The sequence below is a fragment of the Meles meles genome, chromosome 15, assembly GCF_922984935.1.
Source record: "Meles meles chromosome 15, mMelMel3.1 paternal haplotype, whole genome shotgun sequence".
Lineage (NCBI taxonomy): Eukaryota > Metazoa > Chordata > Mammalia > Carnivora > Mustelidae > Meles > Meles meles.
Window position 1 is genome coordinate 59,169,398 of NC_060080.1, and position 24,948 is coordinate 59,194,345.

At 34.4% G+C, this 24,948-nt stretch overlaps 1 protein-coding gene across 6 annotated transcripts in view; it reads left to right on the forward strand.

Moving 5' to 3' along the window:
- Positions 1–24,948, forward strand: part of VPS54 (VPS54 subunit of GARP complex) — a 104,275-nt gene that overhangs the window by 49,733 nt on the left and 29,594 nt on the right. For all 6 annotated transcript variants that reach the window (XR_006815032.1, XM_045978748.1, XM_045978751.1 and 3 more), the window contains 8 exons: positions 6,548–6,674; positions 7,867–7,974; positions 9,964–10,019; positions 11,033–11,129; positions 14,626–14,966; positions 19,651–19,780; positions 20,385–20,566; positions 21,227–21,339. Coding sequence is in view for 5 of the 6 variants with exons in the window: in XM_045978748.1 (XP_045834704.1) it covers positions 6,548–6,674; positions 7,867–7,974; positions 9,964–10,019; positions 11,033–11,129; positions 14,626–14,966; positions 19,651–19,780; positions 20,385–20,566; positions 21,227–21,339 (1,154 nt within the window). In the remaining variant the exon portion in view is untranslated. The remainder of the gene's footprint in view (positions 1–6,547; positions 6,675–7,866; positions 7,975–9,963; positions 10,020–11,032; positions 11,130–14,625; positions 14,967–19,650; positions 19,781–20,384; positions 20,567–21,226; positions 21,340–24,948) is intronic.

Consider the following 24,948-nt stretch of genomic DNA (forward strand, 5'->3'; position numbering starts at 1 on the left):
TGGTGGGAGAGGGACAGAGGGAGAGAAGCAGACCCCCAGCTGAGCAGGGAGCCTGAGGCAGGATTCTATACCAGGACCTTGGGATCATGCATGATCTAACCCGAAGACAGGCTTAACCGACTGAACTACCCAGTGGCCCTTATTTTTATTTTTTTAAAAGATTTTATTTATTGGGGTCAGAAGAGGAGGGAGAGGGATAAACAGACTCTGCAGTGAGTGCAGAGCCCTACATGGGGCTCAGTCTCAGGACCCTGAGATCATGACCTGCGCTGAAACCGAGAGTCCAATGCTTAACTGACTAAGCCACCCAGGCACCCTGGAAGGTATTTTTAAATAAATACTAATTTTGTCACTTTCACTGGTCTTTCACTGTATAATGTCATGAATGTTGGTAAGTATTGGGAGCTGATTCTATAGAGTGCTTTTATCCTCTGTATAGGACAGCGCTGAGAAATAAATGAAAGATTGGGGGCAGGTTGGTGGGGCAGTCAGTTAAGCGTCTGCCTTCAGCTCAGGTCATGATCCCAGCATCCTGGGATCGAACCCTGAGTTGGGCATAATCATTTTAATAACTACGAACACAGTTATCATCACTGATGCTTATAAGTAGACAAGAGACCCAATTACACATTATCTTGTGATGTTGAGATAAGGACATTCAAATGCAGGTTTGATACAGAAGTTTTATTGTGGGCCTAATAGATATCTGAATCTTATCTTGCAGATTTTGAAATAGAAAATCTGCAGTTGCTTTGAAATTCAGGGAGATAATGTTCTTTGCTTTCTTATTATAATGGTTTATGTAGAAACTCTTTCAGTTTTCATCATTGTTAATTTTTTTTCCTTACTATTTACTACCATCATTATTCTACAACCACCACCACTGTAAAACCTAAGAGCACTTTTTGAATGGTAGTCTGTACCAGGTACTGTGCAAAGTACTTTCCATGTTATTTGGCTCCCTCCACCCCCCAAAAACCTCTATAAGATAAGTAGTCTTATTCTTATTTTAATAGATAAGGAAACTGAAGCATAGAAATTCTTAGATACTTGCTCCAAGTCATACAGCAAGTTATAAAACAGTTGAGTTGAGATTCAACCCAGCTCTCATCTGACCTGAGAGCTATGTATGCTTTTTAATATATTTGATTGAGGATATATAGGATCTCAAAAAAATCTGTATATCAATGCTGATTTTATTGTGCTGTAGATGTTAAATTGTGGGCAGTTGAGTTATAAGTTTGCAGTTGAGTTATATGTCCATTGAGCCAGGGCTTACCATGGTAGTTGATAACAATTAATGAAACTAGTTTGTTTTCTAGTCATAATAAGACTTTTTTCTTTTTTTGGGAGGGTGGGGGAGAAAAGGCGGGAAACAGAGTTAATTATAACTTCCAACTTATTACATGGTTTCACTCATCAGAGGTCACCTTGGGATTCCATTTAAGGGATTTTTATTATTGGAAGTTATAAAAAAGTAACATATTCTTCGATCCTGGTATAATCTTCCATAATTTAGATCTTCAGAACAGTATATAAGGAAACATCCACATTGCATGCTCTGGGATGAAGCCAAAAAGCAGATGTGCTGCTATTTGATGAAGCTAGTATTATAGTACAGTTAATTGATACATAAGTTTCTCTGATAAAAGCAGCACAGATTGTTGTAGTGAACATACAACTTACTAGAAGGTCTGAATTAACGTACACATTGAGACATATCAAAGTAGAAAGTATTGGAATTGTCCTAATTTATGTAGCTAGATATGTGAATCTAAATACTTTTTCAGAATGTGGTATTTTAGTTACTTGTTGTTTCAGTAGATTTCTTTTATCACTCTAAATTACAGTATGTGATTATTAGTATACATAATTTTAAACTTAGCACATTTTTGTTTGTTAAATATTTTTGATATGGTTAATAATGTGCAGGCCATTATTATTGCAGCTATTGCCAAAATCACCAAGACTTAAAATTAATATAAATAGGTGAATCTTGTAGAACATTATAATTCTGGAAATTTTGTTTAAGAATTTGTTTAGACAAATCTTTATTTATTATTCTGATGCTCAGACATCAGTAAGATACTGTCATCTAGATTGCCCACCATAATTCTTTGTTGGGATTTGTTGCAGACTATTCATACCTGAAGGTAGCATATACCTGAGTGTTAACCTTTAGTCTGCATTGAAAAGGAACCTAAGATCTTCATAATAATCAGCTGAGAACTAAGCAACATTAAAGTTTTATGTAGCTTTATATCCTACTTTGTTGGTGCTTTTTAAAAAACTTACTGAAAGTTCAAACATACACAGAAACAGGAAATTACGTGAAGAGAGCTATATGAAGCAGGGTAAATTTGAGTATCACCTGTGAGTTACCAACTCATGGCCAGCTTTGTCTTTTCTATACCCCCTACTCCTAGTTCATTTTGAAACAAATCCAAACATCATTCTGCTTCTTTGGCAAATATTTCATTATGTATATTTGAAAGATAAAGATATTTTAAAAGATAATATTCATATTTTTAAAAAGCTAATCAAATTTTCTTGTCTCAAGTTTCTTTTTTTATAATGTGTTTATTGAAATCAGGATCCAAATAATACCTATACATTGTGATTGGTTGATACTTCTTTCTATTTTTTTTTTTGGGGGGGTTGATATATATCAACGTCTTTTGATATATACTTCCTCATTCTCATTTTCTCCCTTTCAAGAAATTGAGTTATGGGGCGCCTGGGTGGCTCAGTGTGTTAAAGCCTCTGCCTTCGGCTCAGGTCATGATCCCAGGGTCCTGGGATCCAGCCGGGCATCGGCATTGGGCATCGGCATCAGGCTCTCTGCTCAGCAGGAAGCCTGCTTCCCTTCTTCTCTGCCTGCCTTTCTGCCTACTTGTGATCTCTGTCTGTCAAATTAATAATAAATAAAATTTTTAAAGAAAAATTGAGTTATTTATCTTACAAAGCTTTTCACAGTCTAGATTTTGGCAGCTGCATCTCCATGTTTAAGCACGTTTTTCTTTGCCTCTATTTTCTATAAACTGGTAGTTAGAATTAAAGACTTGATTAGATTTAAGGTTTACTTTTTGGCAGGAGCACCTAATAAGTCATGGTGTGTATTTCAGTCAAGAGGCATGTATCTAGAGGAGGTTGGTGGGGGGCGGTATTAATTGGGTGATGGGCATTAAGGGGACACTTGATGTAATGAGCAGACGGTGTTATATGATGAGTCACTAAATTCTACTTTGAAACTAATAAAAAAAGATAAATACTTATTTTTATTTCAGCAAAAGAGATGATATTATTGTAACATTTCACTAGGCATTTAAATTTAAGTAAAAGATCAGATTCCAAATCCCAAAAAAAAGGGCATATATCTGGTTGTCTCTCTTTTTATGATATTAGCAGCCATTTGATGAACATTGCCTAGATTTATTATCTCATTATGGGTTACATGTAATAATGATATTCTAATTCTAAACTTAATCATTTATGAAATTGGAATATTTCTGTAAAGTTATATTTGTCCATAACAATTTGGTAACACTTAAGGACAGCTCTTACAAGGAGAGGCAGGATGATGTTTTAGATTCCTTTTTTTTAACTTGGCAGTTTTAAAATTAATGAATTGAAAATCTAGCATCTTCCAAAGGTAACTGATGATTTTTAAAAGGTATATTTTTATAAACACGAATTTACATATATTTGAAGTAAGTTTTTTTGCTATTTTTATTTTTGTCAGCGTTCAGATTATTCTCTTTTGTAGGCTCAGGTTCATTTTTGTGGTATTTTACATGATTCCAGGAGCTTTTGATTGGTAGTTTTCTTACTTTGTGTTATGATTAGATGTTCATATTCTTTTTCTGTCCCAGACTTGTAATCCACCATTTTTCTAAGGAGCACTAGTTTCTTTTAGTAGGAAATGGTATTTAAAAACTACAATCTGGGTACCAGATGTGTTCCTTGGTGTTGTATTGGTCATTATCTCTAGGCCTTTGTAGTGGAAAGAGCTAGAAAATAGGCTTCCTTTTTAAAGAAAAAATGTGAGTTCATATTGGTATTTCCAATTTAAATTCAGGACCATAAAGTTTTTACTTCATTAATCTTATATATGTATACGGGCTGAAAACTGTGGCTCCAAAGGACATTAAAACATAATTACTCATTTGCTTTATCCCACAATATACATAGAATGCTCTCAGAACTAACAGTATTATTGCTACAAACACGGAGGAGTTCTTTCTCTCCTTTTTCTTAAGCTATATCCTTGTGGAATAAGTGAATAAATTTCTATGTTTTAAAATCACTTGAAATAATTCTTCTTTATATGCATTTGCTGCTAACTTGATGTGCTATTAAGTTCTTTGGTTCATTTGCTCTTGATATTTAAGGGTCGAAGTTTTTAAATATAATGTTGTGTTAGAACTATGTTAAGTAGTTATGTGGTTCCAAAGTCAAATTTCTAAAACAAAGGATGGTCAAAGAAATTTAATTTCTCTCTGGTTCCTTCCTTCCTACCTACTCTATAAGTCACCATTTTAAAAAGTTTTAATTTATATTTATCTGTCATCCATCCAGCCATCTCTCTCTCTGTCCCTAATCTTAGATAAGCATTAGTATACTGTATTACTTTTCTCTTCCTTGCTATTTTCATCTTTACAGTACACCTGGGGATCACTCTGTAGTCTGCCTTCTAAGTGGCAGCTGTCACTGCAAGGAGGCAAGAATTGGTTCTTGAAGGGTGAAAAAAATTGGATGTTATAATGGCTTGTGGCCCTCCAAAGGGCCAAGGTACATAAACAGATATACACTCTATCTGTGATATTAAGTATATGTATGGGGTGATTAGGAATAAAAATATCTAAAAGGACTTCTGGGGGGCAACAATGAAAAAAAAAGATTGAAAAACTGCTCCATAGCAGTATATAGTATATTAATTGGTATTCTTCAATTCTTTTAAAAGTATATAGTGTCTGTTACAGGATCGGTAACTAGCTTCCATTGGTCAACATTTGTGTGGTTTCTATTCCCTTAGGGTTATGAACAGTGCTACAATGAATGTGTGTTCTTTTTGTATTTTTATGAGTGTGTCTTTGATACAGATGCTGAGAAGTGAGATTCCTAGGTCAAAGGTTAATTGCCTATGTAATTTTGCTAGACACTGCCAAATTTCCCTTATGGCAATGTTTTAGTTTATACTAATGTGTTCGAAATTAGCTTATTGTAAGATGTTGGTGCCATTTATGAGAATCTTATTAGTCTTCTAATTAGCTGTAAGAAATACAATTTTTATATTGCAAAATGCAAATTTATGTTACTTCACTTATCAGATGTTTTTCAAAATTATCACTATACTGCTTACCATATGCTGTTTATATAAGAACAATGGATCTGTCTAAAAGGTCATATGGTTTAAACTAGTTTTTAAAAAAAAATGTGCTGCATCTGGTCTTACTAAAGACAGTTTCTGACATTTGTTTTTCAAGTTAACAGAGTATATGTATCTTTAAATGCTTTTTATTCAATAATGTCTAAATTTAAGATAAAATTTAAATTTAGACATTTAAATATACATGTTTTGAAATTGTACCATAAGTAGAGCTTTAAAAAAATTTTTATAATGTATAAACATATTTCTCATTGGCCTATTTTACTTAATTTTTGAAATACTTTGGACCAACTAGATTACCCATTGTTTTTATGAAGCTATTAGATTATATGGTGAAGATCCCTTCATACATGAAGGTAATGATCCTGAGGGCCCTCCAGAGCGGGGACTGCATGGGATCCTTCTTGTCCTTTGGATATTGCATGCTTTCTCTAGGGAGAGTGTTCCAAATTCCATTAGTAATATTTGCCTTTACCACCCCCACAACTTTGCCCATTTGATTAGAGGCCTTCTTACTCCAGTCCTACTAAGATCTGTAAATATTAGAGGTAGATTAAAAAGGAATATTACATTTTATGAGGAAAAAGTTCCAAGAATAGACTGTTGCTTAGTATTTTTATATTTTCAATCTAGTGTTCTGATGACTTTCAATATAATGACCTGAGGGAAATTGCACAGTAACTCACACTGTTCATAACAGAGATTAAATTGAGTCAGTCTGTCCGAATAGTCCTCAAGTATTTATATCTACCCCAATAGGGCCATAGTAGACACTTGTATTTGTGGAATAAATGAATGGCTGGGGAGCTACTGACATTGCTATTCCATAAATGGTTAATTAGGAAAGGACTTTAGAATATATGAATAGTTTGTCTGTGAAAAGCAGACAAAAAAGCAGTCATGAAATTTCTGGAGCCATGTTCTCTATGATACATTTAAGTGTTTGGAGGTTCAACACGTAAAGAAAAAAAAGGATTTGGGAGATGATGTGAAACTATCGCAGTTATTTTTGTTAAGTTAAAAGATTCCATTTTACTCAGATATCACATTATTGCACAAATACTCTCAGTTAGAAGAGTTTTTCCAACTAGTTTCCTTGATGGTGGAGTGAATTGGGTTTTTAATGAATATATGTCACATTTTCCTCTTCCTTTGTAGGCATTTGGGATCACAACTTTGTGAATTAGAAAAACTGATAGATAAAATGATGATTGCAGAATTTTCTACTTATTCTCACAGTGACTTAAACAGACCACTGGAAGATGATTGTCAAATTTTAGAAGAGGTATGTGCTTTGAACTCTGGATGAAATTGATGACATTGCTTACTGTTAACTTCTAGTAATCTTAGTTTATAACACATTCTTCTTCTTTTTTTTTTTTTTAAAGATTTTATTTATTTATTTGACAGAGAGAGATCACAAGTAGACAGAGAGGCAGGCAGAGAGAGAGAGAGGGAAGCAGGCTTGCCGCTGAGCAGAGAGCCCGATGCAGGACTTGATCCCAGGACCCTGAGATCATGACCTGAGCCGAAGGCAGCGGCTTAACCCACTGAGCCACCCAGGCGCCCAAACACATTCTTCTTGATTATAGTCAGCAAAATTATCTTAAGTTTCAAGCTCAGACTTCAATGAAGTCCTTCACTTTATGTGACTTTAGCAAGCACCATAATTGTTCATTATCCTGTGAAATTAGAGAATAAGGTAATTTTATACCTTAATTAGAAATTGGATTTAGGGGTGGCTCAGTTGGGTTAAAACCTCTGCCTTCGGTTCAGGTCGTGATCTCAGGGTCCTGGGATCAAGCCCCGCATCAGGCTCTCTGCCCCACGGGGAGCCTGCTTCTCCCTCTCCCTCTCTGCCTGCCTCTCTGCCTACTTGTGATCTCTGTCTGTCAAATAAATAAATAAAATCTTAAAAATTAAAAAAAAAAAAGAAATTGGATTTAAAATGAGGTCTTACATATCCAGGCTTCCCCTTTCTGCTGACTTTTCAATGCTGATTATTGCCAAGAACTAGTAAAGAATCCAGAAGCCCTGATAGAAGCCTATTAAAGAGATTTTTGTATGTGTTCATAGTTAATCCCCCACAAATAGTCCGGTCATCATTTTAGTCTTCTTGACCAACTAACTAAAAATCACAGGACTCATGGAGTATTTATAGGTCATCAGGTTTTGAGAAGGATACTTTCTACCTACTTGTTTGAAACTAGGCCAGAATGTACCTATATTGTTTTGCCCCCAAACCAGCTGCATTTGATCACTGTAGTGCATTAGAACTGACCTGTTTTAAACTAGTGACTCCAGTAATCTGATGATAAGATTTCTGTGAAAGAGTTTTTTTAGGCTTCTAGAAAATACCATATGCAGGGTAGAGGTCTGAGGATCAAATAATAAAACCCTTGATATTGCATATTTCTACTTCTGAGTGAGATTATTTTATATTTAAACTGTGAAATTCCATGTTTTTATTTTAATAGGAAAGACTTGTATCTCTTGTATTTGGACTTTTAAGACAAAGAAAACTTAATTTTTTAGAAATCTATAGTGAAGAAATGATTATTACAGCAAAGAATATCATTAAACAGGTAATTATACAAATTATATATTTTTATTTGATGTATTTTGGTCTAGACTTTTACTGTTTATTTTTACATGATCCTAGTGATAATATATACAGTTATAATAGTAACATTTTCTTATTTATTTAAAAACTCAAAATACGGAAAAAATAGAAGAAAAAATAGTCTTACCAGCTGAAAGATTATCACTATAAGGATATTTCTAAGTTAAAAAAAAGAGAAGACTGTTTCTAAGTGTAAATTGTTACTGATGTTTTTCTTTGTTGCTATCATACTGTATATATGATTTTGAATTGTACATATATTTCAGTTAGAATCATAAGAAGAATTTTCTCATATAAGCTCTTCAGAAAGATCATTTTTGATGGTTATATAAAATTCCATCAACATTATATTATGCCTTCCTCTCTTGAATATTCAAGCTGTTTTCAGTTTGGTATTGTAGAATACTGTGACACACATCTTTGGTTTAAAGTTTTGTGTGGTTTTTCCATAGTTAAGATGATTTTCTTATAGCTAATTCCTAGAAGGGGAATTATTGGTCAGAGTGAAAAGTACTTTTAAATTATTTGACAGAACTGAATTGCTTTCTAAAAAGAATTTATCAAGTATACCCTCACCATCAGTAGTTAAATGCTTATTTCCTCTTATCCTTATCTCAGAAATGATAATTGTAAACTAGAATCTGTGTTTTTTTTTCAGTCTTTCCTCATCTTTGTTTTGCCTTTTTACTCATGTATCATTAACAAAACTTCAGTTTTTCTAATTATGAAAAAGAACAATTTTAATTTAAATATATTTATTAGGCTTAACTGATCATCATCATTAGGTTGAATGTACATTTCTGAGTTTTTAATGTTTAAATAAAACAAGCCAAAAAAAGATTATAATCACCCCATCTTTTACATCTTTCAAACACTGACTAAAACACTTTATTTTAAAATTGTTACAATTTTCAAAAATTGTTGACAATAGCTAGAAGCACTAAATATATGCATATATTATGATTCAGCAGTTCTGTTCCTAGGTATTTACCCAACAGAAATGCATGCATAAGTTTACCAAAGACAGCACAGAATTTTCTGGCAGCACTATTGGTAATAAAAAACTAGAAAAAAACAAATTCTTTTTTTTTTTAACACAAATTCTGTCATCAGTAGAAGAGTTAATAGGATTATAGTATATTTATATGACTGAATACTATACAGTAATGAGAATGAAGTAATCACATGAAGCAACATGGGTGAATATCACATACATGACGTAGAACCAAAGAAACCAGACCACAAAGGGGTATACACTATATGATTACACTTTTGTAAAATTTGAACATAGAACTACTCTGAGGTATTAGAAATCAAAGTAGTAGTATCTTTTGGGAGGAAGTAGTGATTAGGAGGGAGCATGAGAGGGGCTTACTGGCTGTGTTTAATTTCATGATCTGAGTTCTCACTACACAAGTGTACTCCTTTGTAAAAATTTGCTGAGCTATGAACATAATTTGTGTAGTTTTCCTGGATGTAGTACTTTGAAACAAATTGTTACAGGATTGCTTGTTGTAATTCCTAGGATTCTCCTGAAGTCTAAGCATTTTTTAAAAGTTAAACTGTTGTGTATACTGCAGAAAACATAACCCCCAAATGAATTTCTTTAGGAATTTTAATATGGGGCTTATACCTTGTTCCTAAGAATTACAGTTCTGGGTGTTGTTTTGTTTGTTTGGTGTATGGTTTTGAATAGTTTTAAATAGTAGGTGATTTTAATTAATACCGTTCAAGCATACCCTGAAATAGTATTTAATAGATTATGGATATATGTTTTTTAATACACTTTAAGGTGTATATGAGATGCGAGAGAAGTCGGTGAAGTGATGGTCACTTCACTTCACTGAGGTCATTTTTTTTTTCATTGAGATCATGTTTAATATACAAATGAGCCATGTTGTACTTAGAATTCTAAAGAGATTAATCAAATTTTTTTTCTTAAATTTTGCAGTGTGTGATTAATAAAGTTTCACAAATAGAAGAAATTGACACAGATGGTGTTATGAAGTAAGTATAAATACTAGGTTGGGGGTTATCAGGGTAAAGATGATACATTAGAATAATCTAAAGAGGCTTTAGTTAAGGAATTATTTACTAAGGTATGCGCAGAGTGGGAAAATCACAAATGACAGTGCAGAACCTTTAAGGGATAAGGGATGAGAACAGTTAGTAGGATTTAGGAGGACAACTTAGTAGTTGGGGAAAAAAAGAAAAAAAAGATCTGTGGTAGTTGAGGTGATCTTCAGTGCAGGAGGCAATCATCCTGAGACAACCTCTTAGGAAGGGAGATGGAGCTGTCAGTACCTTTGCTCCTTCTAGTCTTTTGTCAGGGCTTCTCATTGGCCAAGCCCTGCAGGTCAGCCTCCCAGGGCAGAGAGAGGATGGAGAGGATACAGTGTGGTTATGAAGGAGGGAAATTGAAGATAATCTATCTCAGAGGAATAGTAGTGTTAAGTTTAAATTATTTAGCTATAAAATTAAAACCCAGCTTCTAATTGGCTTTGAGAAATTTGAATACATGATTTTGCATTGTCTCATGCTTATCTATAATTTTTTGTTTTGACCTTTGAAATTCCTGTTCTTTCATTTTGAGAAGAGTAGTGACATTTTAAAACTATGGATTTTATTTCATATAGATACCTAAACTTTATTAACTGGCCCAAGATATGAGTAGCAATGTTGAGAACTATGAAACTTCTCTGGGCCAAACTCCTAGAATAAGGATTGAGGAGTTTTAATTTCCACACCATTACTTAGTGAAAACTCTGTTTCAGAATTAGTTAAAACAACTGTAACAGTGCAAGAGTCTCTAGTAGTCAGAAAACTTAAGTTATTGGGATTCTGTTAAAAGCCCTATGGACATGGAGAGGCAGTTATTTTTAATTTTCTTCCCCATGAAATTTTCTCAACTTAAATAGAGAAATTCCTATATCTCAAGTATAGAACTATCTTCTGAGAATAAACTCCTAGCTACCCAAAGACAGCCATTATTTTTGTTTGATTTTTTTTTTTTTCTCTAGGCTTGCAGATCAGATGAGAATGTTGAATTTTCCTCAGTGGTTTGATCTGCTAAAGGAGATTTTCTCTAAGTTTACAATTTTCCTACAAAGAGTTAAGGTAAGCCTATGTGATTATCACTTGGTCCAGAATACCCCTAAAAGTAAGTCTACTTTCTAGATATATAATATACATACAGAATCAAATTAGAAAAAAACACAAGTTTTTTGTTTTGTACTTTTTCTAAAGAGGCTTGGTTTCAAATAAGATTTGAAGTGCTTCAGAGTACTTTGATACTCTGTAATTTTGGATTTATTTTATATTAAAAATATGCTTACTTGGTATTAAATATTATACAGTAATATTTCCTCTTGTGATTTTGTGGTTCTTTAATCTCCCTAGATTATCTATAAGTACAATATTGTGAAACACTCAAAAATCTGTTCCAAACTACTTATTTTTTCTAGAAATATTTGATGTTGATATTGCTCTACTAATGTCCTTCATTGTAGGTTTTTATTTCACTTTTTACTCTGGGAGCCAATCAAGGGTTATACGTTACATTTAATTATTCTGTCTCTTCAGTCAAATCACTCAGTTTTAAGCCACTCAGTATAAGGAAAAGAACACTTCCACACAGCATTTTTCAGAAGAAAAGATGTCATTGACTAATATATTTTGGTTAGAATTACCAGCATGTCATAACTGTGTTTTAATAAGACAGTCAGTAAGAATTACTGAGTGTAAAAGGCTGTTTGTGAAGTTTGACATTCTTTGACTTACCAGATGTCAGTATTGTGTTACATGTGCTACTTAATAGTTAATATCCCTGGCATCTCCTGAGTATCCTGTTAAATGGTTTGGGGGACTTTGGTTCTTATCTGTGACCTGAATTTTCCTTATCAACATTGGAGTGATACTAAGTCATGTGTACGACCTTTCTGAGTGGGAGAATTTCTTAAAAACATGATTCACTGTACTTAATTTAGACTTGTGCCGGAATTTATTGATCCCACACATTGATAGCAATAGATAGCAAACCTGTATCCTTGAATTGCTCAATAACTAGGCCATATTTTCACTTTTTCCTATATTCCCAGCATGACTTCCTCATACCCAGTTCTATTATTGCATGTGCATGATGTATAAAACTCTACTGCAAATAGTAGAATTGGCCAACTTTTTGCCAGTAATTTTTTAAAAATTTAAATATAATTAACATACAGTGTTATATTAGTTTCAGATGTACCTTAGAATGATTCAGCAATTCTCTACATTATTCAGCTCACCACAATAAGTGTTCTCTTAATCTTCCTCACCTATTTCACCCATTCCCCTCCCCACCTTGCCGCTGGCAACCACCAGTTCTCTATATTTAAGAGTCTGGGGGTTTTTTTGGTCTCTTTTTTCTTTGTTTCCTTTACTATATTCTACATATGAGTGAAATCATATGGTATTTGTTGTCTCTGACTGACTTCACATAGCATCCTGCCCTCTCTAGATTCATCCATGTTGTTGCAGATGGGAAGATTTCACTCTTTTTTTCTGGTCGAGTAATATTCTTCTCTGTGTGTGTGTGTGTGTGTGTGTGTGTGTGTGTGCGCGCGCACGCGCGCACTTATGGTACATTTGCTTTATCCCATCCATTTATGGATGGACACTTGGGTTGCTTCCATATCTTTTGTCAGTAATTTTTTAAATAGATATTTCACTTTTAGCTTCTTTATCATTTAAGTTAATCTAAAATTTTATTTGATATATGTGCAATATGTGATTTATCATAGTTATAATTTCTCATTTTCACATTTAGACCCCTTAAGCTAATACTTCTGTAAAACATCTTTGAAGATGATATATAACCTATAAATATGGTACTTTTTTCTGTGAAGAAAGTTTGTGATTCTGTAAAGGTATGATTTCACTGAAAAATAGTGTTAATTACAAACTGTTCATTTTTAATTGAGAATTTTAAATAACTGCAAATTGGAAAGAGCCCAGATGTATAACAGTAGAAGAATGGTAAAGTAAATTATGCCTGGTATACTCATTACCATGGAATATCATGCAACTGAGGATTTTTAATGTTGAGGAAAATGCATATAACATTAAGTGAAAAGGCAATATAGACCTGTTTACCTAGTATCATCTCAGCTTTGTTAAAAAGATTTATTATCTCTTCGTCTTTGCAGAATAAAGAGGTAGTTTGTCATTTTGATAGTTATCTTTTGGCAGTATATTTTAATTTATTATTCTTTTTTTTTGTTTTTCCTAAATTTTCCACAAAGGGATAAATAACATTTGTAGTCAGAAAAGGTTGTTTTGGGGGCACCTGGGTGGTGCAGTTGGTTGAGTGTCTGACTCTTGTTTTTGGTTCAGGTCATGATCTCGGGGTTGTGGGATTGAGCCCTACATCAAGCTCTACACAGCATGGAGTCTGCTTGGGATTCTCTCTCTCCCTCTCCCTCTGCCCCTCCCCTACATGTGCACATGCACTCTCTCTCTCTCTCGAATAAAATCTTTTTAAAAAGTGGGGCACCTGGATGGCTCAGTGGATTAAGTCTCTGCCTTCGGCTCAGGTCATGGTCTCAGGGTCCTTGGATTGAGCTTTGCATCGGGCTCTCTGCTAAGCAGGAGCCTGCTTACGCTTCTCTCTCTCTGCCTGCCTCTCTGCCTACTTGTGATTTCTGTCAAATAAATGAATAAAATCTCTCTCTTAAAAAAAATCTTTAAAAAAAGAGAGAGAAAAGGTTCTTTTGTTTTTTACTAGCGTTTACCACATTATAAGAACAAACTATTTGAAGTTAGTATTTCATTTACCAGTACACAAGGGTTCCAGTTTCTCCATATACTAACACTTGCTGTTTTTCCTATTTTTGATAGTGTCCGTCCTAATGGGCATGAGAAGGTATCTCATTTTAGTTTTGATTTGCAGTTTTCTAATGATTAGTGATGTAGAGCATCTTTTCATGTACTTATTGGCCATTTGTATGTCTTTGGAGAAATATTTTTTTGCCCATTTTCTAATCAGATCTTTTTGTTGTTGAATTGTAGGAGTTCTTTATATATTCTTGCTCTTTAACCCCTTGCCATATGTGATAGGCAAATTTTGTTTAGTGTAAACTATTTAAGATACTTAATAAATATGCAGTGTATTTTTGGGATTTTAATTGATTATAAAACCAATTAAAATACAGAAATCTATTCCTAAGCTTTAGAGAACCAACCCATTTCTCTTAAGTAGTTCATTTTCACAAGTCACCTTTACTGTGTGGTAAAAGATTATTAGAAAAAAAAATTTTTTTTTTAAGATCTATTTGAGAGAGAAAGAGCACAACAAGGGGAGCAGCAGCAGGAGAGGGAGAAGCAGGCTCCCCACTGAGTAGAGAGCCCAGCATGGGGCTCCATCCCAGGACCCTGAGGTCATGACCAGAACTAAAGGCAGATGCTTAACTCACTGAGCCACCAGGTGCCCCCAAAGATTGGTAAAAATTCTGATATGCATGAACTTGGCACTCGTTTATAAGGTGTTCAAAAGTACATATGTAGAATTCACTTTTGGGAGCTTTAGGTACATGTTACTTTAAGTCCTTTAAAAATGTATCCTGTTTTCTTATAGGCAACGTTAAATATCATTCACAGTGTTGTTCTCACAGTTCTTGACAAAAACCGAAGGACCAGAGAATTGGAGGAGATTTCACAACAGAAGAATTCTACAAAAGACAATTCACTGGACACAGAGGTGGCTTATTTAATCCATGAAGGCATGTTTATAAGTGATGCGTTCAATGAGAATGAATTAACACCTATAGCAATCGACACTACCTCTCAAAGAAATGCATCTCCAAATAGTGAGCCCTGCAGCAGTGATTCGGTATCTGAACCAGAATGTACTACTGATTCTTCATCCAGCAAAGAGCAGACATCATCATCTGCTACTCCAGGAGGTGTGGATATTATGTGAGTATGGTGACTGCTGCCAACCTTGCAAGATTTTGAGTCATCTTCTTAATGATTTCAGAAAGATTGTTTATTCAGTTTATTTTACCATATGAACTTTGGTACTGGAATTTAACAAAAATGAATTAATTTTATGAAACATATCTTTGAAAATGTATGGAATATAAGGAGGTGAGCATTGGAAGTCATTGAGAATTGCAGAATTTTAAGACTGGAAAGGAACCATTTAATTAAATGCTTATTTCAGAGAGTTTAGTCAACTTTTTTAAACTACTAGGGGCAGAACTTGTTCTGGAAATCAGGTCAGCATTACCTTGTTTATTTTTCTTTCTTCTACTATGATACCTTTGTATTTTGTAGATAGTGAAGTTGGATTTACAGGTTTTTTGGTCAGTTGTGAATTTCCAAGTGAATCGCACCGTCTTTTCAAACATGACTTTTTATTTTTTATTTTTTTATACATATTTATTTTTTAATTTCTTTTCAGCGTAACAGTATTCATTGTTTTTGCATCACACCCAGTGCTCCATGCAACACGTGCCCTCCCTATTACCCACCACCTGGTTTCCCCAACCTCCCACCCCCTGCCCCTTCAAAACCCGCAGGTTGTTTTTCAGTGTCCATAGCCTCTCATGGTTCATCTCCCCTTCCAATTTCCCTCAACTCCCTTCTCCTCTCCATCTCCCCATGTCCTCCATGTTATTTGTTATGCTCCACAAATAAGTGAAACCATATGATAGGGACTCTCTCTGCTTGACTTATTTCACTCAGCATAATCTCCTCCAGTCCCGTCCATTTGCTACAAAAGTTGGGTATTCATCCTTTCTGATGGAGGCATCCTTTCTGATGGAGGCATTATACATACTCCATCATGTATATGGACCACATCTTCCTTATCCATTTATCTGTCGAAGGGCATCTTGGTTCTTTTCACAGTTTGGTGACCATGGCCATTGCTGCTATAAACATTGGGGTACAGATGGCCCTTCTTTTCACTACATCTGTATCTTTGGGGTAAATGCCCAGTAGTGCAATTGCTGGGTCATAGGGAAGCTCTATTTTTAATTTCTTGAGGAGTCTCCACACTGTTTAATTTCTTGTGGAATCTCCACACTGTTCTCCAGAGTGGCTGCACCAACTTGCATTCCCACCAACAGTGTAAGAGGGTTCCCATTTCTCCACATCCTCTCCAACACATGTTGTTTCCTGTCTTGCTAATTTTGGCCATTCTAACTGGTGTAAGGTGGTATCTCAATGGGGTTTTAATTTGAATCTCCCTGATGGCTAGTGATGATGAACATTTTTTCATGTGTCTGATAGCCATTTGTATGTCTTCATTGGAGAAGTGTTTGTTCATATCTTCTGCCCATTTTTTGATATGATTATCTGTTTTGTGTGTGTTGAGTTTGAGGAGTTCTTTATAGATCCTGGATATCAACCTTTTGTCTATACTGTCATTTGCAAATATCTTCTCCCATTCCGTGGGTTGCCTCTTTGTTTTGTTGACTGTTTCCTTTGCTGTGCAGAAGCTTTTGATCTTGATGAAGTCCCAGAAGTTCATTTTCGCTTTCAAACATGACTTTTTAAAATGTCTTATTTTGAAATAATTTCAAATTTACAGAAAACTTGCCACATTGTACAAAAAAGTCGTATATCCCTCACCTTGATTCCTCATTTCTTAATAGTTTACCACATTGCCTTCTCTCTCCCTTCCTCCTTTCTCTTTCTTGCTCCCTTCTCTCTTTCTTTATCTCTCATGTTAATACTTTTTTTATGAATCATTTGGCAAAAGGTTGCAGACATGAAGTCCCATTATCTCCATATTCTTCAGTGTATATTTCCTAAAATACAAGAACAAGAATACTCTCCTAAAATAACTATAGTACACCAATTAGAATCAAGAAAACATTGTATCGTGGTGCCTGGGTGGTTCAGTCAGTTAAGCATCTGCATTTGGCTCAGGTCATGATCCCAGGGTCCTGGGATCAAGCCCCATGGACTTCCTGCTTAGTGGGGAGTCAGTTTCTCCTTCTACCCCTCCCTACTGCTTGTGCACTCTCTCTCTCAAATAAATGAATCTTAAAAAAAAAACAAAACCCCAAAACATTGATATATTATTACTGTCTAATCCATAGATCCCATTCAGAGTTCACCAGTTGTCCCAATCATCTCCTGTATAGAATAAAACAAAGCAAAGCCAATAAAATCTTTCTGATCCAAGAACATGGGTACATAGTTTGGATTTAGTTATTGTTAAGCATAGGAATTCAGTATGTAGTTTTTTCATTTTTATAGAAATCAGCTTATGTCCCAGGAGCTTATATAGGTTGCAGTTATACCATAAAATCAGCTGTAATACCTCCTGTCCCCACTAAAAAGAAAACCCTGATATTAATACAAATAGTTTTTCTCTGTTCAGGCTAATATTTCACATTTACTGGGTAAGGTGCAGTCTAAACTATCACAAAAGGTATAGGAACCTCTATAGCTTAAACAGTGTAGAATTTTGTTTCTCTCACGTAACACTTCAGAGGTAGGAGGTCCACAATGAAGAAGGTAGCTCTGCCATCCTCATTTTGTAGCTTCCATGTCTGTTTAAAGAGGCTGTGTCTGCTTTTATCATCAAATCTGCATCCCTAGTAGCAGGATGGAGAGGACAAAGAGCTGGTACCCTCTTTACTTTTTTGTTTTGACTTTTTAATTGGAGTATAATGCACATAGAGACCAATACATCAGTTGTATGTGCTCACCTCAGTTACCACAACGTGAATACACAGGTGTAATCATCATCCACATTAAGAAATAGAACATTCCCAGCTCTCTAGAAGCCCCTTTTGTGACTACATTTTTACTCTTTCCCAAAGGAAACTATGAAAACAGTTGGTTTTTCTTATTTTTTAAACTTTATATAAATGAAACCATAAATGGAATCATGTTCTGTTTCAATTTTCTTTCACTCAGTACTATGTTTGTGATAATATTCTAAGTTGTTGCATATAGAAGTAGTTTATTTTTGTGTATAAAATATTCCACTTTCAGACTATACCACAGTGTAACTGTATACTGTAAACTAAGTTTGGGTTATTTCCATTTTGATTGTTGTGAACATTCTTGTAAGTGTCTTTGGTGCACAGGTTATAAGCATTTCTGTTGAATATGTAGCTAAGAATAAATAAGGTATGTGAATGGTCAATTTAGCTAATGACAAACAATTTCCCAAAGGGGTTGTACTCATTTACAATCCCATCAGCAATGTGAGTTTCTCTTCTCCCCATCTTCATTCAGTCTTGGTATTGTCAATCTTTTATACATTAGCCATTCTGGTGGGTATGTTACAGGTATATTAGTTTGAGTTTTTATTTCCCTGGTGATTAGAAAGAGATCTCTTTTCATATATTCATTGGCTGTTTGGATAACCTCTTCTGTGAAGAGCCTATTCAAGTTCTTTGCCCACTTGTCTACTGGTTTGCATTTTATTTCTTATTGATTTATTGATTCTTTATATAGTCTCAACATAAGCCTGTTGTTGGTTTTCCAGATTATAAATATCTTCTCCTACTCTTATTGGGTCTTTGATGAATGGAAGTTCCCAATTTTAACATAATCCTATCATTCATTCTTTTCCTTTATGGTTTGTGCTTTTTTTTTTCTTTGTCCTGTTTAAGAAATCTTTCTGTGCCCTAAGGCTTTGATGATATTTTCTTATTTATCTTCTAGAAGCTTCGTTGCTACCCTCATCACATTTAGATCTACAAGCCATCTGGAATTGATTTTTGTGTATAGTAGCATGAGTATCTTTTCTATTTTTCCATATGATTATCTTTCCGGACTCACATTTACTTCTATATGAAGAGTCCAGTGCTATTTTGATACCAGTTCCCATAGAACTGTTCCTTGAGGACAGTAGTCTATTGTGTTCCCTCCAGTACTTAGCACTTAAACACAATAAATGCTTAGGAAATATTAGCTTAGTTGAACTAAATATTAACTACCATTCATAACTCTAAGTAAGAAAAAAAAAGAGTGCCTATTTGTCATGAAATAACATCCCTTCCTTCTCCTTTCTTCCCGGTGTGTTATCCTAGGCACCTGTGCACAATGTGCCACAGCTGCCACCTTGTACCTAACTGGAAGTTTTTGTTTGTTTGTTTGTTTTGGCCTTGTAGTTTTTGCAGTCTGAAAACTGCAAAACTTTTTGGTGTTTGCAGTTTTAGCAGTTTTCCAATCAGAGTCTGAAATAAACTACAGAAAATACTACGTGAGAGGGAGAAAGTTCTTTTCTTATCTTTTTAAAATATTATTTATTTATTTATTTGACAGAGCGAGAGAGGTAACACAAGTAGGAGGAGTGGGAGAGGAAGAAGCAGGCTTCCTGTGGAGTAGGGAGCCTGATGCGGGGCTCAATCCCAGGACCCTGGATCATGACCAGAGCCAAAAGCAGATGCTTAACAACTGAACAACCCGCAGACCTCAGAAAATTATTTTTATACAAGATTAGGGTAAAATATTTGTATTATCTGAGCTTGTTTAACTAATGCTTCACCACACAAACAAAAAGTGTTTGCTACATCACAGAATTTTTTATCAGATGTGAATTTTACAGCTTTTTGTTTTTTATTGGTATGTTACCCATCAAGGAAGTATACTCACAATTTTCCCTGACTTAATCTCTTTATCATTTCAGGGTCAATGAAGAAATGAAATTAACTGATTTAGAGCTAGAAAAACTGGCAAATAATATCCAGGAGTTATTGTATAGTGCTTCAGATATATGTCATGACCGAGCTGTCAAATTTCTCATGTCAAGAGCAAAGGTTAGTGTTTGATAGAGCTTTAGATATTTTATATCTATTATTTTGGAGATCTAGAATCATATCCTTGCTTATGTCCCTGTGTTCCCCTTAATGCATATTATATTTTTAATAATAAGGTTAATGGTACTGATGTGGCCTATTAAGAAGATGTTGAAGTATAAAATAATCCAAATAAAAGAAATAGGATTTATTAGTCTTAAAAAAAAAAGATTAAAAGAATAATTTTGAGATTTAATGCCTTGATAATTAACTTGAAATTAATATGCAACTTTATATATGTACATATATATGTGTATATAACTAGCTGCCATATTAATAAAAATAGTTGAAATCCAGTATTGTGAAAATTTTATAGTATGACCTGAATTTATTTGAGCTACTGTATTATAAAAGGGTCAGTGTAAAATTTAGACATTTAAGCTCTTTATTTTCAATTTCTGAGACTGAAGTATTGAGAAACTTCATTAAAAATGATTTTAAGGTAATGATGAATTAACATTATTAAAATAATATAATTAACATGTTAAACTAGTTTGGTTTTATAGTTTATTTGTATTTGGTGTTATATCTAATTGTCACGATTTTTGTTATCTTTAAAATTTAGGATGGTTTTCTTGAGAAGCTAAATTCCACGGAATTCATAACACTTTCTAGATTAATGGAAACATTCATTTTAGATACTGAACAGATCTGTGGAAGAAAAAGTATGTCATTACTTGGAGCACTTCAGAGCCAAGCTAATAAATTTGTAAACAGGTTTCACGAAGAGAGAAAAACTAAGCTCAGGTATCATTACCATGTTCAGTCTGTTCTTCAGTTTTTTTTCCCTTTTCTTTACAAGTCATGATTATATTTAATTGATTAGCTCACCAGAACCCCTGAAAAACTTTTTTTCATTAAAGACAGATTCTTGACTTTTCAATTAGCAATAATTGCGCCTCGGATAAACCTCATTGGCTACGATACTATTCTTGACTTTTCAAAGTGGAATTAGAATCTTTATTTTCATAAAAGTGCTTATCAGAAAGATCCTCAATAGATTGACTTGTCCTTTCTCACTCAGTGCGAGGTTAATTGTGTTTCACTACTCTTCTTGGTTAGCCTAAGAAATATAAAAAAAGAAAAATGGTTTCTGAAAATACTCATACCGAATGATTATGATATTATGAAGGATTTCAGTTTATTAAGGTGTACATTTATTTTAAAAATCTCAGTACTTTAACACCAGCTACTGGCCATTACTGTGTAAAAAGTCAGTGTCTTGTACTTCGTGAGCTTTACATGAATTTAACTAAGAAACATGTAGTGTCTTTATTATTACTAAAAGATATGACAGGAAAGTCTTATGTACTCACTCAGCTCTTCTTTTTCTTTTCAACCAAAGAAGATGGTGTTGAAATATTGTTGAAGTTTATCTTCCATTTTTTCCCCCTCCCTTTTGAATAGCCTCCTCTTAGACAATGAGCGCTGGAAGCAAGCTGATGTTCCTGCAGAATTTCAGGATCTTGTTGATTCTATATCAGATGGAAAGATTGCTTTACCTGAAAAAAAGTCAGGGGGTATGTGTATTCTTTCACATACTTTCTTCTGATTTTATATTGTTTATTCATTTTATAGGAATGTTTAACATTTCTTTAATTAACAATGCCTCTTGAAAAGCCTAGAACTAATAATGCCAGCTTAGTAATTGACTGGAAAAGTTATCTGTGGTAATTTGTAATAATAATTTCAGGTATTTATTGAATGTTAACCATATGCCATACACTGGGCCAGATGCTTTTATATGCATTATTCCAGTTTATCTACACAACAATTTATGATGAAAATGCTATTGTTAGCCTTATTTAGCAGTGAGGAGGCATAAGGCTTCTAGGGATTAAGGAATTTTATACAAATGATGAGCTGAGATTTGAAACCAGTTTTATATAACTTTATGGCTTTGTTTACTATACCATGTTGTTTAAAGACACGTATTCATTCACTGAACACTAGTAAGATTCTACTGTGTGTCAGATATTGAGACAGATAACAGTTATAATACACCTTGAAAAGGGGGCTGAGTCTAGGGGTGCCTGGGTGGCTCAGTTGGTTAAGCGACTGCCTTTGGTTCGTGTTGTGATCCTGGGGTCCTGGGTTCAAGCTCCTTGCTTGGTGGGGGACCTGCTGCTCCCTCTCCTTCTATCTGCTATCCCACCTGCTTGTACGCTCTCTGTCAGATAAATAAATAAAAAATCTTTTTTTTTAAAAAGGGCTAAGTCTAATGAAAAAAATGTCGATTAGCAATCACAAGTAATACAGTAGTGATAGGATAGAGAAAACCAAAATGTAAAGAACTCTAGAAAAAGAAAACTATAAAGGAGACTTGGAAGGGCCAGTGAGGTAGGAGGAAATCCAGAAGAATATGGAAGTAAAAAAAATTGATTTCAAGAAGAGAATTGTTATTGGTATCAAATATGTCTTGGGTTTCATGTGAAAGAAATGCAATGGCTGGAAGATACTTTTGTATGCCAGTTAAATTGGAGCTGTCATGTGATAATAATGTAAACTTATATACATCTTATCCTGTAATACCAGATTTGAAATTATAAAATTGTCAAATAATTTTTTGAAAGTTATTTTTTTAATTTTAGGTAGACTCCATGCCCAACATGGGGCTTGAACTCATGACCCTGAGATGAAGAGTCTCAAGTTCTACTGACTGAGCCACCCAGGCTCCGCAATTATCAAATATTTTTAATGGAGGAGGCAGATGCATTTTCAAATTTTGTACATTTAATAAAAGTTTAATATTTTTACATAGAAATATTTTTAAATTGTGTATTTCACATTTACAGAAAATGCAACTGCACTACAAGAGAAAGACTAAGTAAAATACAAATAGTGACCACTAGTTTGACACGTAGGAGATCATTTGTAATTTTAGTAATCCAGTAGAGTGACAGAGTCATATTGTAGTCAATACTAAGTAACTTGAAAGATGAGGACTGTTAAATGTAGCCTCCTTTTTTGACAGGTTTGGTTGTGAAGGAGGAGTAGGTGATGAAGTAGCTCTAGAGACCTAAGAGAATAATTAGATTATTACTTTAATCCACTCAAGGAATTAAGAGTTTTAAGGTAGGAGAAACTGAATTATGTTTTTACGTTTAACAAAAAGAGGAAGAAGATTAAAGAGGAGTGACATGGACTAATTGTGAGGCAGGGCCCCTGGAATTAAGTCCAGAGTTGAGGTGAAAGGCTATCTCTTCTAACAATGGTGACAAGAGTAGAGGGATTAAGGACAGGTGTAAAATAGAGTAATTCATATAGGGCAGAGAGAAGAATTGAATGAATTAAGTAGATTTCTGTTGCCTTGTAACTATTTTTTAGTAGGTGACAGTGTTGGGTGGTGGTTGCAATCCTTTAATTGATTATATATTAGCAAAACAAAAATATTCAAGTAGCAAAGATTGAAATAAAAATAAAACCAATTATTTTAAATCACAAGTTTAAAATTATAAGATTTAGTTCTCATTTACTCTTTCAGGTTACAGTTGATGACTTCCCACTTTGTGAGGTGCTCTGCTAGATATCTATAACATGTTTTCTGTCCTTGAACAGTTCAAAGTCTTAAAATCCACGGTCATACAAACATAACAGTTTTTGGATTAAAATGATAAATATAGAGTGATTGAATTAACTGTGTGTGTGTGTGTGTGTGTGTGTGTGTGTGTGTGTGTGAAGTGAACTATTTATTTGCACTTTCTCTTTGGAGGATGCTGACAATAAGAGGTTTCTTTTATACACACTACTTCAGTCCCAGTCTTTTTTCCCTCTGAACGAGAAGAATGTACATGCTATTAGAAGTCCATCAACATTTTACTAGTTCTTACCAAGTTAAGGATTCTTGGTTATTATTCATTCATCCACCACCCATTAATGAGTTACTAGCTTTTTGGCTAGGCATGGGGAAATGAAGGTTAATGGGTAGCAATTAATATTAATTGGATACTTACTTGATGATGGACAGTTTGTTCTAAGCACTTTACATTGTTATCCCATTTGCAGGTTCATGAACTAGATACCATTAGTATTCCCATCTAAAAAATACAGAAACTGAGACACAAACAGATTAGACAATTTGCGCAAGGTTACAGAGCTAGGAAGTGGTAGACATGGGCTCCAGATTCAGGCTGACTGACTTTAGGACCCTCTATACTACTATGCTCTGGCAGTTCTCTCTGTGATATGGAGAATTGATTGAGACACAATCCCTGTCCTCAAAAATTTAATCTGACATACAGAATGAGTTATGTTTAGAAATTGTATCACACTGAATTTCTTGCCTTGATAGAAATGAGGAAGTAGATATTTAGTGTCAAGTCAAAGGGATTTGAAGCTTAGGGAAATATGATGACTTGCCCATGATAATCTAATTGATTTGGCTGATTCAGGACAACAGTAATCCAGTCTACTGTTATTTTTACTTCAACATACTGAATTTTGTTTTATAATGATAAATGTCACATGCTGAAAATAAAATAATTTCTGGATTAAAATCTTGAAAATTAAAAACATATCATGTATAGGGGCACCTGGATGGCTGAATTTGTTAAGCATCTGTCTTGGGCTCATGTCATGAACCCAGGGTCCTGGGATCGAGCTCCACCTTGGGCTCTCTGCTCAGAAGAGAGCCTGCTTCTCCCTCTCCCTCTGCCTGCCTCTCTGCCTAATTGTGCTCTCTCTCTACCAAATAAATAAATAAAATCTTAAAAAAAAAAACCTCCACTGAATATAGGAATTAGCTTGTATTCTGAGAATTATAATAATGACAACCAGTTGAAATTCTAGTTCTGCCTTTCCAGACTAATATTTTTTTCCTTTACTACTTACTGATCACCTCCCATGTACCCAGACCTAGGATAGGCAGTTTGTAGTCATGATCTCTGTCATTAACAACAGCAGTGAGGTGATAGATACTGTTATCCATGTTTGATGGATACAGATGTTGAGACTAAAAGAAGTTAATAGTTGACACGAGGTCATGCATCCAATAACTGACAGTACTGGAACTCAAATCCACATTTCTCTGATTCCAAACCCAGTATAGTTTATTCTCTGCCAAATTGCTTCCCGACAGTATATACTTATTTTCAGGAATAAGTCTCAGGCCTTACCAGGCCCTAAATTGG